The 17,596-nt window shown below is 42.7% G+C and overlaps 1 protein-coding gene across 1 annotated transcript; it reads right to left on the reverse strand.

Moving 5' to 3' along the window:
* Nucleotides 1-2,877: 2,877 nt before the first annotated feature.
* On the reverse strand, nt 2,878-5,147 carry LOC123963801 (myosin-6-like). The gene is made up of 2 exons (XM_046040847.1): nt 3,918-5,147; nt 2,878-2,886 (listed from the first exon to the last, which is right to left on the reverse strand). The coding sequence occupies exons 1-2, from the start codon at nt 5,145-5,147 to the stop codon at nt 2,878-2,880; spliced, it is 1,239 nt and encodes a 412-aa protein (XP_045896803.1).
* Nucleotides 5,148-17,596: the final 12,449 nt, after the last annotated feature.

Consider the following 17,596-nt stretch of genomic DNA (forward strand, 5'->3'; position numbering starts at 1 on the left):
AAACGCTTTTCTTTTAGGCAGGCTGGAGCAGAAAACAACTCACCTTTCTCAAGTTGTACAGTAATGTCACATGTGTATGAAGGTGGATCAAACAAGCTAATCTTAAATGTCAAAGTAGAGAGGAGCCTAGTAGGCCTATTTATTTTCATTCATTACACAATATGAATAAGCTATGCAGACAGTTGTAAAGAAAGAACATCTTTTTCTTCTGTTCTCTACTTGTTATAGTTACACAGTATTAGGGGTGTGGGCTGTATTAAAAGTATCCACTGTTCTCCCATGCTCTAACACACAGTAACGATGAAATGTGTGCTGTTCTCACATTCTTCCTCTGTATGTACACATAAACAACAAGGCAGGGAAATATAAAAGGAATTTATTTTATTGTTCAGTGTACATGCTCACATCTGAAACAAACTTTATGTGCTTGATAACTCTCCGCAGACATCTACACGTCAATACCGATTTATATTCATAGCGGCAAGCTCCACATAGGGGACACAGGAAGTGACATATAACACCTTCATGCGGCGTCATAACCGCGTAGCAAATTCACAGCCGCACCGGCAGAGCTCCAGAATATGCAACTCGGCCGGCTCACACGCGGACGCGCTTACAAGTGCGAGGGCCCGCCCAACGCTGCTTGCAGCTTTAATTATATATATTATTATTTATTTTATTGTTGTGACTAGAGCAAAGGGGTGTTGCAACTACTGGCAGGAAGTGTACACTACCTATAAAAAAAGAAGGAAGGATATGAGGTGAGACCCAATCAATCTGATTGCTAAATTCTGGCAGCCAATGAACGTTTGGAAATGGGGTGAGGTCCTTTCTGACGATCAGTTATTTAAGTTGTGGACCCTAGAGCTCAAGGGTGGGGGGGATAATCATTCTACAATCGGCGTGCGTAGTTGCTTGCGGAAACCAGTAAAACATTCCCAACCCAGCAGCAAAAACACGGTTTATGGTGTTTCTTTCTTTTATGGTCATTCAGTGGGATGGTGTACATTCTTTTAAGATGTACATCCTTTGTGACATTTGATTTAAAGAACTTTGACAATCAGTAACCTATATCTTACTGCCAGGGGAGAGACCTGGTTGGCACCCTGAATAATAATAATAACTTAAACTGTGCAAACTAAACTGTCACAAACTTAAGAAACTGTCTTAGATTTCTCCCTCTTCTTCCGGACTGGTAAGTTAGTATTCTTGTGCTTTAACATCCACACTGCCTAGATTAACACACCTCATTACAGATAAAAAGTAAACTGGTCCTTTTAAAGAACTCATTCCAGATTATGTGTTCATTGCCCTACTCTCTGGAATCTAAAGTGACGGAGGAGTGAAGTGATTGACTAGGAAACTTTTGAATCTTGAGTTAGACATTCAATACAGACGGTCAGGCCATTACCTAGTATAAAAATTAGCTTGTTATCAGAGGTTGCCCTTTTTCCAGAGTGGTAGCTGAATTCATAATGCGCTAAGGTCACCCAGGAAAGTGGTAAACCCATGAGAGCGGGGTTTCCTTGCAGTGGGCCGGTTGAGAAGTATGTGCATGACAGTATGCTGCAAGCAGCGTTGGGCAGGCCCTCGCACGTGTAGCGTGTCTGGGCGTAAGGCGGCCACGTTGCATATTCTGGAGCTCTGCCGGTGCGGCTGTGAATTTGTTACGCGCTTTGGACGCTGCATGAAGGTGTTATACGTCACTTTTTGTGGCGCTACATAGCACTTGGCACGATGACTATAAATGAATATTGGTGTGTTCGGGGCAGGACAGTTATCAAGCACGTAAAGTTTTGTATAGATGTGAGCATATACACTGAAGTTACAACAACTTCCTGTGTCATGGTGAAGAGTTGATCTTTGATGCCAGGCCACAAACACACCCATCGACGAAAACTCACAGATAGCATAACTTTTCATCGTCAAAGCCTATAGAATGCACAGTACAAAATTTAAGTCGATCCGATTAATTCCCTAGGAGGAGTTTGTTAAAGTATGGACCTTGTAAAAGGCCATAAATGGGCTGTAATTGGTCATTCAAATCAAAATGGCTGACTTCCTGTCTGATTTCAGGTATGGCACCAAGAGGCTTGTTTCTGCATCTTGAGATGATACATGTACCACAAAAGTTTTGTGCATCTTGGTGATTCAGCTTTGAAAGGACACTTCCTGATTCCAGCAAGTGGCTCCAGGAGGTTGCGTGAATTTTTACCTGTAGATGTGTTCAGGGCGTGACCCTTATTGAATGTGTGAAATTTGGTAGAGATATGAGCATGTACAGTGAAGTTACAACAACTTCCTATGTCATGGCGAAGCATCAAACTTTGACGCAACGCCAAGGACACACCGTTATCCGGAAACTCACAAGATTCACAACATAGCATCATCAATGTCTTAAGGCTCTTCTGAGACTGTTTTAAAGCAGGTGAGGCAAATATGTTGGCAGTAGTAAATAACAGCGTAAAACTTGACGCTTCCTGTTGCCAGCAGGAGTACTAATAATCCTTACAATTTCAATAGGGTCCTCGCATGTTTCATGCTCAGGCCCTAATAATCCCTTCAGTTTCAATAGGGACCTCGCACGGTTCGTGCTCGGGCCCTAACTACAGAGTGTTTTGGATTTTTGTGACTTTCATCTCAGGGAATTTCCAAGTTTCACTCTTGTAAATTTACCACTTTCATTTTGGAAAGGTTTTGTGGATGGTTATCTCCCCTCTTTGGCTCCATATCTTTTGGTCATGTAAAATAGTAAATCTAAACATTTAGGATAATTATACACAAGGACTACATCCCAGAAACAGATCTTAGGATCTACTACCTAAATCACAATATGGATGTAATGTGCTTGCGTTAAGGATAACTTTATTCTAACAATCATCTCAGCTGTAACCACAGTGGAAAGCACACGTGGAAGTCAGGATGAAATCTAAAAATATTCTATCACTTGATTTGTATTCGTGCTTCTCATGATAAACTGTGAGTACAAATAATGTGTAATGTGTAGCCTACACTTACAGCCTAGTCAGGAAGATAGGGTAACATCGAGGTACCACGAAGATAACCTGCTCGGAGCAGTTTAGAGATGCAGTATAAATTGCAATGACAGCATACCTCGAATAAACCGTATCCACCTGTCGTAGTAGGAGTTAATTGGGAAGTTACGCCCGAAGTCACAAAGTTACTCCTGAAGCTACCTGGATAAGCCAGTTACCTCACTTCGTAGTACAGGCCGTGCCTCCTCTGGATCTGTACCTGCCTGCCTGCAACTTTTTCTTGCCCCATTCCTGTTTACCTGTGGACACTCAGTTATTTCTGTTTAAACTTTCTCCCCCTGCCACTAAGCTTATGTATCTTTACCTTTTCAATTACTGAACTGCCTCGATTGTCTGCGTTATGAGTCATTACACCCCTTGCCACTGGATAGGGATAATTTTGTTATGTCTCTATTTTATTCATTTTTTTTACTTACTATTTACAACGAATGCGTAAGTGGTTATACAAAGGTTTTATGTGAACATTTGAATGGGTAAAGGTCAGATGCAAGTTGTAATGAAATGGAACAATAGTGAAAGCTACTTTTTAACTGACTGTGCCCTAACTTTTAGTCTACCTCGAGCCTTATCCTCATGCCCACATACTATACACATTACACTGTTATAGTCAATAATATTAATTATGGTTCAGGTCCATTTAAGAATCCCAGGACAATACATGGACAAAGAAGCCATTATTCATGTTACTAAATAAAAACCTGTGATTTTCTGCTATGATGGGCTGAGATGTTGAAACTAAATTCCCCTCGGGGATCAATAAGGTATTCCTGATTCGGATGTGTGTTGTGGAAACTGCTGATTACTGGCCAAAGATTAAATAAAAATAAAAAGAAACATTGAGATAAACAAAAATTTACTTACAGTGTATGTTTTGACTTCTTCCTTGTTCTTCTCCATCTTCCCTTGGGCTTGGATCATCTCCTCCCGGGTATTGTTCATCTCTACAGCAGCTTTTTCTATGTTAGCTTTTATCTCGCCCATAGTCAGAATTGTAGTTGTTGTATCTTTCAGTTTTTGTTCAAACTCCTCCCTTTCTCGTTGTATCTTTATCTTCATAATTTCTAGCTCGTGCCTCTCTTTCCTGGTCTTCTCCAATTGTTGGTCAAGCTTCTGTCTCATTTTCTTTGCTTGAAAAGTCATCCATTTGATTTGGTTCTTTTCTTCTGTAAAGTCCCTCCTGATTTGCTCTGTATCTCTTCCTACACTGTGCAGCATATTTCTGATTTCTTTGATTTCAAGAATCACTCTTTGCATGTCACTGTTCAATTTGTTCTTGGTCTCCATGCTGTCTTCCTCAAGCTGATTTTCTGTATGTTGTATTATTTCTCTGGTGCTGTCAACCTGTTGAAGTCTTATCTTCTGCTCATCAAATCTGCCCTCTATGTTCACTTCCAGCACCTGCTTTGACTTCTGCCCCTTAGTCTCATCTTGTCTTTCCTTCATGTCTTGTTTAGCATGTTCAACCTCTTCCTTTATCTTGCTGATCTCTTCCTTCTGTCTCCTGTTCATTCTTATCATTTTTACCAGGTCCTTTTTCTTTATTTCAATCTCAGTGCGCATCACTTCCATCTCTCTCATCTCTTTCATAGTCATTTCTAACTTGCTGTCCAGCTCCCATTTTTTCCTTTCAGTACTTTCCCTCATACACTTCATTGCATCCATTTCTACTTTAGCTAACTGCCTGTCTCTCTCAATGTTTTCTTTCTCTCTCTGTATTTTAGTTTTGATTATTTCTATCTCATCTCGTTCAGACTGGACCTGTGCAAACATGTTCTCTATAGCTTGTGTTTGCCTCTGCATATTACCCTTCAACTCTGTTACCCACTGTGTTATCTTCATGCTTACGTCTGTGTCTTGTTTTTGCTTTTCAGAGTCAGATTTCATGTATTCCATTCCAGCCATCTCTGTCTTCAGCTCCTGCTTCTTTCTCAGAGTCACTTCCAGTTGGTTTTGACTGTCTTCCAGCACATCCCAAAAACTCTCCATCTCTCTCTTGATTCTATTGAGTTTAATCTTTACAGTGTCAAAGGTGTCTTTTCCTTCTTTCTGTCTTACTCTGCTTTCCATCTCTGGGACAGTGGCTTTCTGCATTTCAACATCTCTTTGAATTTTTTTCCACATTTGCTTCATCTTGTTGTTAGTTACACTCATAGTATGTTTAATGTGTTCGATTTGATTTCTATGCTGTAAAAAATCCATTTTATTTCTCTTTAACTCTTGCTTTATGGCTACCATGATTTGTTCCATTTGTTCTTTTGCCTGCTTTGCTTCAAGCATTATTTTCTTATTTTTGTTCATTTCAGTGTCAGCCATCAACCTCTCTATTATCTCCTGCTCTCGCTTTATCTGCTCCATGGGTTTTTTACTTTCCTCTGATTTTGTCTTGTCATACATAATCATTTCCAACCTGTGTCGCTCATTGATGATCTCATTATGTTTTCTTTCCAGAGTTTCCCTCTCTTGGTATATTTCAGCCTGCATTTTCAGAAGTTGCATTTTTTCTTGAGTGGCTTCATTTTTATTCTCTTCGAGTTTCTCAATAACATTTTCTATCTGTATTCCCAGTCTTTTTATTATTAAACTCTGCCCATGTTTTTCAGCTATCAGTCTGTCAATGTCCTCCTGTTGCTGCTCCGTCTTTGTCTTCAGGTAGTACATTTCATTTCTTTCTGTTTGTGTCTCTTCCCAAAGTTGCTCAGTTTCCTCTATTAATTGGCATACCAAGTGTCTGTGTCTTTTAATATTCTCCATTTTGTTTTTTATGGTGACTTTTGTTTTTCTGTTTGTTAATTGCTGGGTGTTTTCCATTGTCCAGTTCTGTCTGTTAGGGTCATCATGCTATTCGGTTGTCTTTGGTCTGTTGGTCAAGGAAAAGGACAGAATAGTACTTAACCTTTTACACTGTATTGTATCTTTTATTTATATACACTCACCATATACTTTATTAGGTACACCTGTTCAATTGCTTAACACAAACAGCTAATCAGCCAATCACATGGCAGCAACTCAGTGCATTTAGGCACATAGACGTGGTCAAGACAACTTGCTGAAGTTCAAAGCGAACATCAGAATGGGGAAGAAAGAGGATATAAGTGATTTTGAACGTGAAATAGTTGTTGGTGCCAGATGGGCTGGTCTGAGTATTTCAGAAACTGCTGATCTACTGGGATTTTCACGCACAACCATCTCTAGGGTTTACAGAGAATGGTCCGAAAAAGAGAAAATATCCAGTGAGTGGCAGTTTTGTAGATGAAAATGCCTTGCTGATGTCAGAGGTCAGAGGAGAATGGGCAGACTGGTCCGAGATGACAGAAAGGCAATAGTAACTCGTTACAACCAAGGTATGTAGAATACCATATCTGAATGCACAACATGTCAAATCTTGAAGCAGATGGCCTACAGTACCAGAAGACCACATCGGGTGTCACTCCTGTCAGCTAAGAACAGGAAACAGAGGTTAATATTCGCACAGGCTCACCAAAATTGGACAATGGAAGATTGGAAAAACATTGCCTGGTCTGATGACTCTTGATTTCAGCTGCAACTTTCTTGAACATAACAGAGAGTTCACTGTACTCCAATAGCTTCCACAATCTCAATCCAATAGAGCACCTTTGGAATGTGGTGGAACGGGAGATTCACATTATGGATGTGCAGCTGACAAATCTGCAGCAACTGTGCTATCATGTCAATATGGACCAAAGTCTCTGAGGAATGTTTCCAACACCTTGTTGAAAGAATGCCACGAAGAATTAAGCAGTTCTGAAGGCAAACTGGGGTCAAACCCAGTACAAGCAAGGTGTGATCTGATGAAGTTGCCGAAGAGTGTGTGTGTGTGTGTGTGTGTGTGTGTGTGTGTGTGTGTGTGTGTGTGTGTGTGTGTGTGTGTGTGTGTGTGTGTGTGTATATATATATATATACTGCTCAAAAAAATAAAGGGAACACTAAAATAACACATCCTAGATCTGAATGAATGAAATAATCTCATTAAATACTACTTCTTTACGTAGTTGAATGTGCTGACAACAAAATCACACAAAAATTATCAATGGAAATCAAATTTATCAACCCATGGAGGTCTAGATTTGGAGTCACACTCAAAATCAAAGTGGAAAACCACACTACAGGCCGATCCAACTTTGATATAATGTCCTTAAAACAAGTCTAAATGAGGCTCAGTAGTGTGTGTGGCCTCCACGTGCCTGTATGACCTCCCTACAACGCCTGGGCATGCTCCTGATGAGGTGAACTCCTGGACAGTCTGTGTTGCAACGTAGCGTTGGTGGATGGAGCGAGACATGATATCCCAGATGTGCTCAATTGGGTTCAGGTCTGGGGAACGGGCGGGCCGGTCCATAGCATCAATGCCTTCCTCTTGCAGGAACTGCTGACACACTCCAGCCACATGAGGTCTAGCATTGTCTTGCATTAGGAGGAACCCAGGGCCAACCGCACCAGCATATGGTCTCACAAGCTCAGACCCCTTGTGAGACCATATGCTGGTGCGATCTCCTCTCGATACCTAATGGCAGTCAGGCTACCTCTGGCGAGCACATGGAGGGCTGTGTGGTCCCCCCAAAAAAATGCCACCCCACACCATTAGTGACCCACCGCCAAACCGGTCATGCTGGAGGATGTTGCAGGCAGCAGAATGTTTTTCACGGCGTCTCCAGACTCTGTCACGTCTGTCACATGTGCTCAGTGTGAACCTGCTTTCATCTGTGAAGAGCACAGGGCGCCAGTGGCGAATTTGCCAGTCTTGGTGTTCTCTGGCAAATGCCAAACGTCCTGCACGGTGTTGGGCTGTAAGCACAACCCCCACCTGTGGACGTCGGGCCCTCATACCACCCTCATGGAGTCTGTTTCTGACCGTTTGAGCAGACACATGCACATTTGTGGCCTGCTGGAGGTCATTTTGCAGGGCTCTGGCAGTGCTCCTCCTGCTCCTCCTTGCACAAAGGCGGAGGTAGCGGTCCTGCTGCTGGGTTGTTGCCCTCCTACGGCCTCCTCCACGTCTCCTGATTTACTGGCCTGTCTCCTGGTAGCTCCTCCGTGCTCTGGACACTACGCTGACAGACACAGCAAACCTTCTTGCCACAGCTCGCATTGATGTGCCATCCTGGAAGAGCTGCACTACCTGAGCCACTTGTGTGGGTTGTAGACTCTGTTTCATGCTACCACTAGAGTGAAAGCACCGCCAGCATTCAAAAGTGACCAAAACATCAGCCAGGCAGCATAGGAACTGAGAAATGGTCTGTCACCACCTGCAGAACCACTCCTTTATTGGGGGTGTCTTGCTAATTGCCTATAATTTCCACCTGTTGTCTATTCCATTTGCACAACAGCATGTGAAATTGATTGTCAATCAGTGTTGCTTCCTAAGTGACAGTTTGATTTCACAGGAGTGTGACTGACTTGGAGTTACATTGTGTTTTTTAAGTGTTCCCTTTATTTTTTTGAGCAGTGTATATATATTAGGGCTGGGCACGTTAACGCATTATTATTGCGTTAACACATCAATTAATTAACGCTGACTATTATTTTATCACACGTTAACGCAGTTTTTATTATTTTTTTGAAAGTCCGTTGCTCACTGGCTCTGAATACACATAAAGTCAAACCATGAGTCACAGGAGAGGCGGGATGTTGATCAGCCTGCAAATCACCCACCCAAATAAGCAGCGGAGGATCAAGGCTTCGGCAGACTATGCTGGATGCAGCGTGTGGGAGAAGCAGATAAACAAAAGCAAGACAAGCGATCAAATGCCACAGCAAATATTGTTAATATCTGGACGTGGGTTACCGACCTCGACAAAAAGAAACAAGCACTTGCTGTTGCCTTGGGGCTTGAGGGGAGAGCCCATGAAACAGCGATGGAAATACCTGCGGAGGATTTGGACGAGGATGACGGTATGACAACATTGATGACAAAGTTGGACGGCGTGTCCTTAAAAGAGGAAAAGGACCGCATATAAAGCCTACCCTTGTTTTGATGGCATAGCGAAAGGATATTTCAGTTCCCATGGCAGACTACATAATTGACTTCGAACAGCGTTATAACTGGATGAAAAAGTATAGTATGACGCTCCCTGATGCTGTGCTAGCTTTTAAGCTACTAGACACGGCCTTGACGAAAAAAGCAGACAGCTAGCACTGACGGCCTGCACTGAGTTGACTTTTTCTTCCATGAAATCGGCTCTTAAAAGGATTTTCAGAGGGAAAACGGCAGGCTCGTTAAACGGAATACAAGTGAACCAGGATGTGGCGTTTTTCACAGAACAAAGACCACAAGGTAGAGGAAAATGGAACGCTACATTGCACAGTGGACAGCTAAAGCAGCCTTTACCGGGGACTAATCCACTGGAAAAAGTTTGGTAAGAGATCCAGGTGTGCTATTTGCCAGCGCACATTTCATTGGGCTAAAGACTGTGCCCATAAACAAACTTAACAAGAATAACTGAAGATGCAAATGTAGAGGAATTTAACATTACACTGTTTACAAAGGCTTCCATGTCAGACGCAGAGATATTCATGACTGAATCATTGGGATCAGCTATTATTGACACTGCTTGTACCCGTACTGTGTGTGGAGAGAAATGGCTGGAAAACTATGTTGATGGCCTCACCCAAGATCAGGTGAACCAGCTGAATAAAAAAACAGAAACTCCCAGTTGCAGACCATTTCGGTTCGGAGATGGGAACTTGGTATATTCCACAAGAAATGTGAAACTACCAGCTAAAATAGGAATGACAAAATGCCATATTGAAACTGAAGTTGTCAAAGTTGACATTCCATTCCTGCTGAGTAAAACGTCTCTGAAAAAAGCAGGGACCATTCTAGACATGGAAAAGGACAGTGCAGTGATGTTCAAACAATCCATTCCTTTGGAGTTCACTAGTTCTGGACATTACTGTGTCAATATCAGAGACAAAGACTGGAGCAACGGACTGCATCCAGAAGGTCACATGAGAAAATGGATGTGACTGACACACTGCCCTTGACTGGGCCCTCATGGCTAAGAACAGTATGTTGAATGTTCATGGCTACAGCCCATATCAACTAGTATTTGGACAGAATCCTAACCTTCCTTCTGTATTAGTAGACAAACTACCTGCTCTAGAAGGTACCACTGTGAGTGTTAGAATAGGAGAGCACATTTCTGCTTTACATGCTTCTAGGAAAGCATTCACAGAAGCAGAGTCTTGTGAGCAAATAAGAAGGGCACTACGTAAGCAGCTTAGGCCTACAGATGATGTCTATGTGACAAGAGACAAGGTCTATTACAAAAGAGCAGACTGTCCAGAGTGGAAGGGACCAGGCATAGTTATTGGTCAGGATGGAGCTGTTGTATTTGTAAGGCATGGGGGGACTCTTGTTAGAGTACATCAATCCAGGCTCCGTAAGATAAACACCCAAGATCAGAAATCTCAAGTCGAGCAAACTCTGCTAGACAGCAGTGAGACAGCAAGTGAAAAAAGCAGCTTAACAAGTGTAGCAGAAAGCTCAGATAGTAAAGAAAACATCAGCGACAGAGAGGTGAATACAGGTGAAATGGTTCATCCTAACATGACTCAAATCGAAACAGATGTTGGTAATCCTATCTCTTCTGCTGGTGTAAAGTTAAAAACGGAACAGACTATAACATTTATGAAAAGGGATGGTGGTGGTCTACAGAGAGCCAAGGTCTTAGGCAGAGCAGGCAAAGCCTCTGGTAAACACAAAAGCTGGTTTAATCTGCAACATATTGAACCTGATGGCAGTGATGGACAAAAGGAGTCAGTTGATATGTCATGTGTTGATAACCTTAACACTGAATCAACTGATAAAGAAACTGATGTGCTTATAACAAAAGAGTTTTCATTTGATGCAGCTAAACAGGATGAAATAATGAACTGGTACAAAAACAATGTTTTTGAGGAAGTTGATGATGCAGGTCAAAAGTGCGTCTCTACCAGATGGGTCTGTAGTCTCAAAGAAACCCCCAATGGTATTATGCCCAAAGCACGATTCGTAGCCAGAGGTTTTGAAGAGCTTAATATTCATGAGCTACAGAAAGATTCCCCCACCTGTGCTTCTGAGTCTCTTAGGCTATTACTAGCAGTAATCTGCCAAAATAAGTGGCAAGTCCATTCTATGGACATCAAATCTGCTTTCTTACAGGGCATGCAGTTGTCCAGAGAAATCTATTTGCGGCCTCCTCCTGAAGCAGACAACAAAAATATCCTATGGAAACTGAACAAATGTGTCTACGACCTTGCAGATGCATCGCTGTATTGGTATAACAAGGTGAAAGAAATCATGTACCCATCATCTGGGTACAGATGTGATCCCTACACTAAAGTCTGCATTCCATGTTGGACATGAAGAGCATGAACATTTCTGCTATGTGGGAATGGACTTTGCTACTATTAATGGTGCAATCCATGTACATCAGCACAGTTACATTGAAAACCTACAGCCTATTCGCCTGCAGGCAGCACGTGCAGTGCAGAGAGATACCCCCCTTACTAAGATTGAAAAAGAGCAGGACTTAACACTGCTCCATGGCAGCATTGGTGGCTACGGAGCGCCATCTCTGGCTCAACCTCTCGGGCATCCAGGGGAAGTTGAAGGCTTTTCTCCTGGATGTGCCCCTCTCTCCTACTGACCTGTTTGGTGAGGCAGTGGATGCTGTCGTCAGCAGGTTTCAGCACGCTGAAACGCAGGGAGAAGTGTTTGAGCAATATCTCCCCCGCTGGTTTGGTTCCAGGACAGTGCCGGCTGAAGAGAGACGAGCTCAGCCCTCGTCTAGCTCCTACCGCCGGAGCCAGAAGCGAGACGCATATTTCCACATCTCCATCCGTCCCTCTCACAGGAAGTTCCTGAGGTTCGCCTTTGGGGGCACGGTGTAGAAGAAGAGCGTGCTGACGCCCGCCCAATGGCCTACGTTCCTAGGGGTGGTGTGGGACTCAACGACTATGTGGGCCCACCTGTCGCCTGCACACGTCGGGCCCATTTTGTCCACAGTGACCAGAGTGCAGTTAGGCCGCACCATCACTGTAAAACACTTTCAGAGGGTGTTGGGTCTCCTGGCAGCAGCGTCCAGTATACCTTCTGGCCTGCTGCACATGAGAGCCCTGCAGTGGGGGTTGAAATCCAAGGGATTCTCCCCGAGGGGAAATCCGCTCCGTCTGATATGGGTTACGAGCAGGTGCCTTCGTTCCCTGTCAGCATGGAGGAAATCTTGGTTTCTGTCCCAAGGTCCCGTGTTGGGAGCATCATGTCGCCGAACAATTATTCGACAGACGCCTCAGATCCTCCTGTGGTCCCAGAAGAGACTGCTGTCCCTCAGAGCGATGTATATCCCTGGGACCCAGATTCAGGGAGCAGACCTGCTGTCACGACAGGGGCTGAGGCCCGGGGAATGGAGACTCCACCCTGAGGTGGTGGAGTGGTTGTGCGAATGTTTGGCCCAGTAGCCGTGGACCTGTTTGTGTCTCGAGAGACTACGCACTGTCTGCTCTGGTTCTCCCTCTCGTCCCCAGCCCGCTAGGGCTGGATGCCATGGTGCAGACATGGCCGAGGCTGCGTCCATATGCTCTTCCCCCAGTTGCCTGCCCCCTGAACGCTGGGGGGCAGGCGGAGGCTTCGGCATGGAATAGTGGGTATTCTCGTTCCCATAGTGTCGTCACCGACGCAGTTCGAGTTCCCTCGTCTCGGGTTACGTATGTAACCCTTGTTCCCCGAGAAGGGGAACGAAACACTGCGTCGGTCCGCCACCCCTCGCCCCGCCTGGAGTGCCTTGCTTCATAGCAAAGAGCTAATGTGTCGGCATGCTTATAAACGCCTCCAGTTACGCCGTCACACGCTACCGTTCTAACAACGCCAATAGGATTGGAGTAGTTTCATTCATGATTTCAGCCCTGCCACGCCCAGAGGCGTTCCCATAGTGTCACCAACGCAGTGTCTCGTTCCCCTTCTCGGGGAACAAGGGTTACATACGTAACCCGAGACGTTTTCTTGAAACAACTGTGGCCTGTGTTGCTGTTTTGTTGAGATACATATGGCCTGTGTTACATACATTTTTCATATAGAAATTTATGTTTTGTTTAAAGTATAGGGAGATTGTTAACACATAACGTTTCTCCTCTACACTATTCACTACGGCAGCAGGTGCTTCCGGGTGGAGTATAGCGCTTGCGCAGGATGTTCTGTTGGTCTGGAGTTGCTTACTGGCAGTGTAACATGTGGACATGATGTCCCCACCATGCAGAGAATAAAAGAGAACAAACTAAATAAACGTTGTGTTTATTCCGAGTAACAGAAACCATGGAAATGGCTTCTGTGTGCTGCACAAAATTATAGGCTACATAACTTGACCCGACAGGCCTACATCTAGTTTTGCGGAGATTTTTGCCATGCGAATTCCCTCCTGTTGAAATCCTATTTAGTAAACAGTAATAGTTTCTGGAAACTCACAAACAGTGAGAGCGAGGATCAGTCTCTTTTCCAATCATTTGTCGCTACACCTTGATCAGGGACACTTAACTGAACATAGACTCTTTATGCTGCGCCCTGATGAAAGAAAAATGTTTCTGCTGATAGTTGTTCAGAAAAAAACAACAACAGGAAAATAGATTTATATCTGTTAACCTGTTGCTCAGAAGGTGCCTGTTATCAAGCTAGATAAAAGGTAATGCCCTGGCAGTGGCAAATAGCTTTGTTTTAATATTTGATTTGATTACATTAATGTTTAAGTTCAAATTTACAAGAAATATTTTATTGCTACTGTGTAAAGGTAATACTGCTGGTAAAAAGCACCTTATTTGTTTAAAGTGTTTGCAAACCACATGTTACTGCAATTTTTGTGTACATAGCAGCACGTTTAAATTAAAAGTGTGCAATACACTACTTTAGAATTCATTATACAATTTCGCGCATAACAATGCAATTAATCGCAGAAAATCGTGCGCGATTAAAACTTTTAATCTTTGCCCAGCACTAATATATATATATATATATATATATATATATATATATGTAGTATCTTAAAAAAGTGAATACACCCCAACATTTTTATCTTGTCATCTTGTATAACGTTGTAAATTTGCTGTCCCTTCAAAATAACACATCAAAGTGTCATTTCTTCAGTTTTCTAATCAAGATAAGACCTAATCAAATATTTACAAAATGTGAGGGGTGTATTCACTTTTATATGTCATAAAAGTTTGTATATATATATTTACACAACCATTTTTACACAGAGGACTTTGTCATCTCTCCTCTTGTCCAGGAGAGATTGCTTTATCTTCCCCTCTTTCTATTGCTAAAACAGTTTCTACAAGTTCCAGACTTCTGTTTCCAGCCCCCCACCTACTTCTCCTACTCCCTCTTCTCCTGGTGCTCTCTTTGAAAAGAATGTGACATATCCTCCACCCCCCAGCTGATGCTTCATTCGCCTTCATCACCATTACTTACCACCCTCAACCTCTTCAGCTTCATTTCCCCCACCACTCGCTCCCTTGACTCTATTCCCTCCACTCTTCACCTCCCCTTCCTAACCCACCTTAACCCACCTTATCAACTCATCTCTAGTCTCCTGACATTTCCCCACTCCCTTCTTAAAAAACTACACTTGACACAGAAGTTTATAATAATACATTTAAAGTGAAAGTTCAGCTTTCAAAACCTTATGTACATAAAAATTCCTAAAGAAGTTATATCAGCAGCATGTTGTAGCTGGTCATTGGTGGAGCTAATTTGAAACTGAGTAGTTTAATCTCTATACTAAATCATATTCTGTAAACTGATCACATATTTTGCATGTAAAATCCTTATCTGCATGGTAAACAGTAACTATGTTAAATAAATGTAGTGCAGTAAAAATAAATCAGTTTCACCAGTTTTTGCAATGTCACTGACACTGACTTTTTTTTGAGGAACTGCAGATTACTGGCAGAAAAAATTTACCCTCAATATATTAAAACACAGCAGTTTGAAAGCAAGCTTACCATATAATGACTATTCATAGGTATACAAATAAACATACTGGTATGTATGCTGTTGAGAACCAAACACAAAACCTTTGAGGAGTAACAAAAAACATTCATGTTACCATATTGCAAACTGAAACCTCGTATTTCTCCATGAGATCACAGGTCAGAGTAGGGATGATTACAATGAAAATTAGAAGTTAAAAAAAACATTTAAAAGACTTAACTGACATATTTAATTTACTTCAAGAACAGGCCCATTTATTACATTACATAGCAAAATATTTGGAAGTGGATCATTGCAAATGTGTAGTATTTATCTTATCTTTCTTACCTCAGTTTCATAATTTCTTGAGTTGCGTACAGAAACACGAAGCCAACCTTGTTATGCTTAAAGTCCTAGAAGACACGGCAGGGAAGTCATTTGAGAGAGTGCTGCACTGGTCTGCTTAGGCGCTTGATTCTGTCAAGATCTCTGGGGATGAGGCAGGCTGCCGCTATTATCTTTAAAACATTGTATATCTCCTCCCTCCATATGTTTTTTGACCACCAGGTCTGGTAGTCAGATAGATGTGACATCCAGTAAGTGTGTATATGATTGGATGGTAGGCGGTGTTTGGGCGGTGAAACCTCTTGCTCTGTGAGTCTGGTCTGAGCTGATAAGTGGGGTCCATATTTGGGGTGGTGTCCAGGGTTTCCCTCAGCTCTCCTGATGTACGTAAGCACTGGATAATCACACATACACAGGCAGTGGCTCACATACTCATACATATATGTATTACATATATACATACATGTAAGCATACACACAGAAAAGTCGTGATCACTTATTATATTTATAGCACAGGTAAATATGATAGAACATTTATTTACTAAAACATACTCTATCAACCATTTGGCTAATATAATATGCAACTGGCTTGGTTTTCAATGTAGTCATGCATTATAATTCCCAAACAGTTGATAATGTATGAAAAGAGGTGAATCTGGGAAAATGTAGGAACGTGTGAAATTAAGCTTAATGTCACTCTTTTAGTACTGGATGTGGAAATAAGTGGAGTTTTGTGATGTTTTTGTAATTACTCCATTTCTGTGGACACAGTTTATAAAGATCAATGCCAACATGACCTAAGACTAAAAAACACTTGTGGTTTAAAGTCATCAGCAGGGCTTCAGAGTAACTTTTTGCAGTGGTTGCAATGTTACACTTAAAGTTTTCATTTAATTGAAATAAATAAAATGTAGGTGCACCCAAATTTTTCCCAGCACCTTCAGCGCCATACACACTGATAGTTATGTAAATGATTGGAAACAGGAACACGTACAGGTAAATGTTGGTCTTTACCACAGCACAAACATAAAATGGCAAAAATTTCATTATTGTAAAACAAACCTTTAAAAGGGCTGATGTTTAACATGCTTGGCAAAGTGAAAATTTAAAAAATCAACTGACTCAAAAGTGTGTCCTGCTCCCTGTTTTACTAGTGGCCAAACAAGTCCCACGAATTCCATCCATTCAGTTCCATCCACCAGAACTCCCCGTCAAAGTACAGATTTTAGGATGCAAAACACAAAAAAAATTACAATATTACTTTCAAATATTGTACTTTTAACCTCATTAATAGTATCATAAAAGCCTTAGGCTTTTATTTTATGGGATTATCCAATCCAATCCCATAAATAAAGTTCCAACTGAAACTGTATTGTAGGAAGATCAAGTAATAATAGCTTGCAAAAACATTTGTAGTCATTACTTTATATAAACAATATGTGACAATAATTACAACCAATTATCCAATATATCTACACACTTTTTGTTGTGGGGTCAGCCCGGCTGACAGTGAGTGTCCTGTTTTTTTCTCATTTTATTTCTCCCACTGTTTTGTTTTCCTGTACTCTGCCTGCCTCCTTGTGTCTCCTCCCCTGCGTGCGCTCTCCCTCTGCTCCTGAGCCCAGCCAACGACCCGCACCTGCACCTCGTCAGCCACCTCCTCTGCCTGCCACACCTGCCGGCAATCAACCTCATCCCTGGCTGTATATCAACCCCGGTTCTCCACACCATCTCCGCTTGATCATTGTTGCTCTCAACCTGGTGCCACAACTTCTCTTAAGCTCCTGATAACTCCTGCAGAGATCTCTGTTTTCCAGCCCTTGGTTTCTCTCCTGCATCTAACCCTGTCCTTATGCTTTTCTTCCCAGGTTCACTCACCCTCATCCTCCGTTCAGTCAGCTGGGCTTGCCCACCAGTCCTCTCCTCTCGGGCTTCCTCCACGGCTCCCCCCGCTCCTCACAAGTTCAACTGCCACCACACAACTCCCTTCCCGGTCCCCTGCCTCCCACGGCTCCCTCGCTTCAACTCCTCCGCCTCGCCAGCTCCTCGGTCCTCCGTGCCCCGTGCCCACATCCCCCGGCGTCCGCCTCACCTCCATCTCCACTTCCCCAGCCCCTCTGTTACCTCTAAATAAACCACCTTTCAACTGAGTGTTGCGTTTGGGTCCGTTCTGTCCTGTTCCCTAACACTTTTCCTATTAATGTGGTTTACTTTAACAACATATTTCAATAGTAGA

Source organism: Micropterus dolomieu, linkage group LG23 (genome assembly GCF_021292245.1).
Source record: "Micropterus dolomieu isolate WLL.071019.BEF.003 ecotype Adirondacks linkage group LG23, ASM2129224v1, whole genome shotgun sequence".
Lineage (NCBI taxonomy): Eukaryota > Metazoa > Chordata > Actinopteri > Centrarchiformes > Centrarchidae > Micropterus > Micropterus dolomieu.

Bases quoted from the DNA above. Each gene is read 5' to 3' on its own strand.
- LOC123963801 (XM_046040847.1), bottom strand. From the start codon at position 5,147: ATGCAGAAAGCCACTGTCCCAGAGATGGAAAGCAGAGTAAGACAGAAA.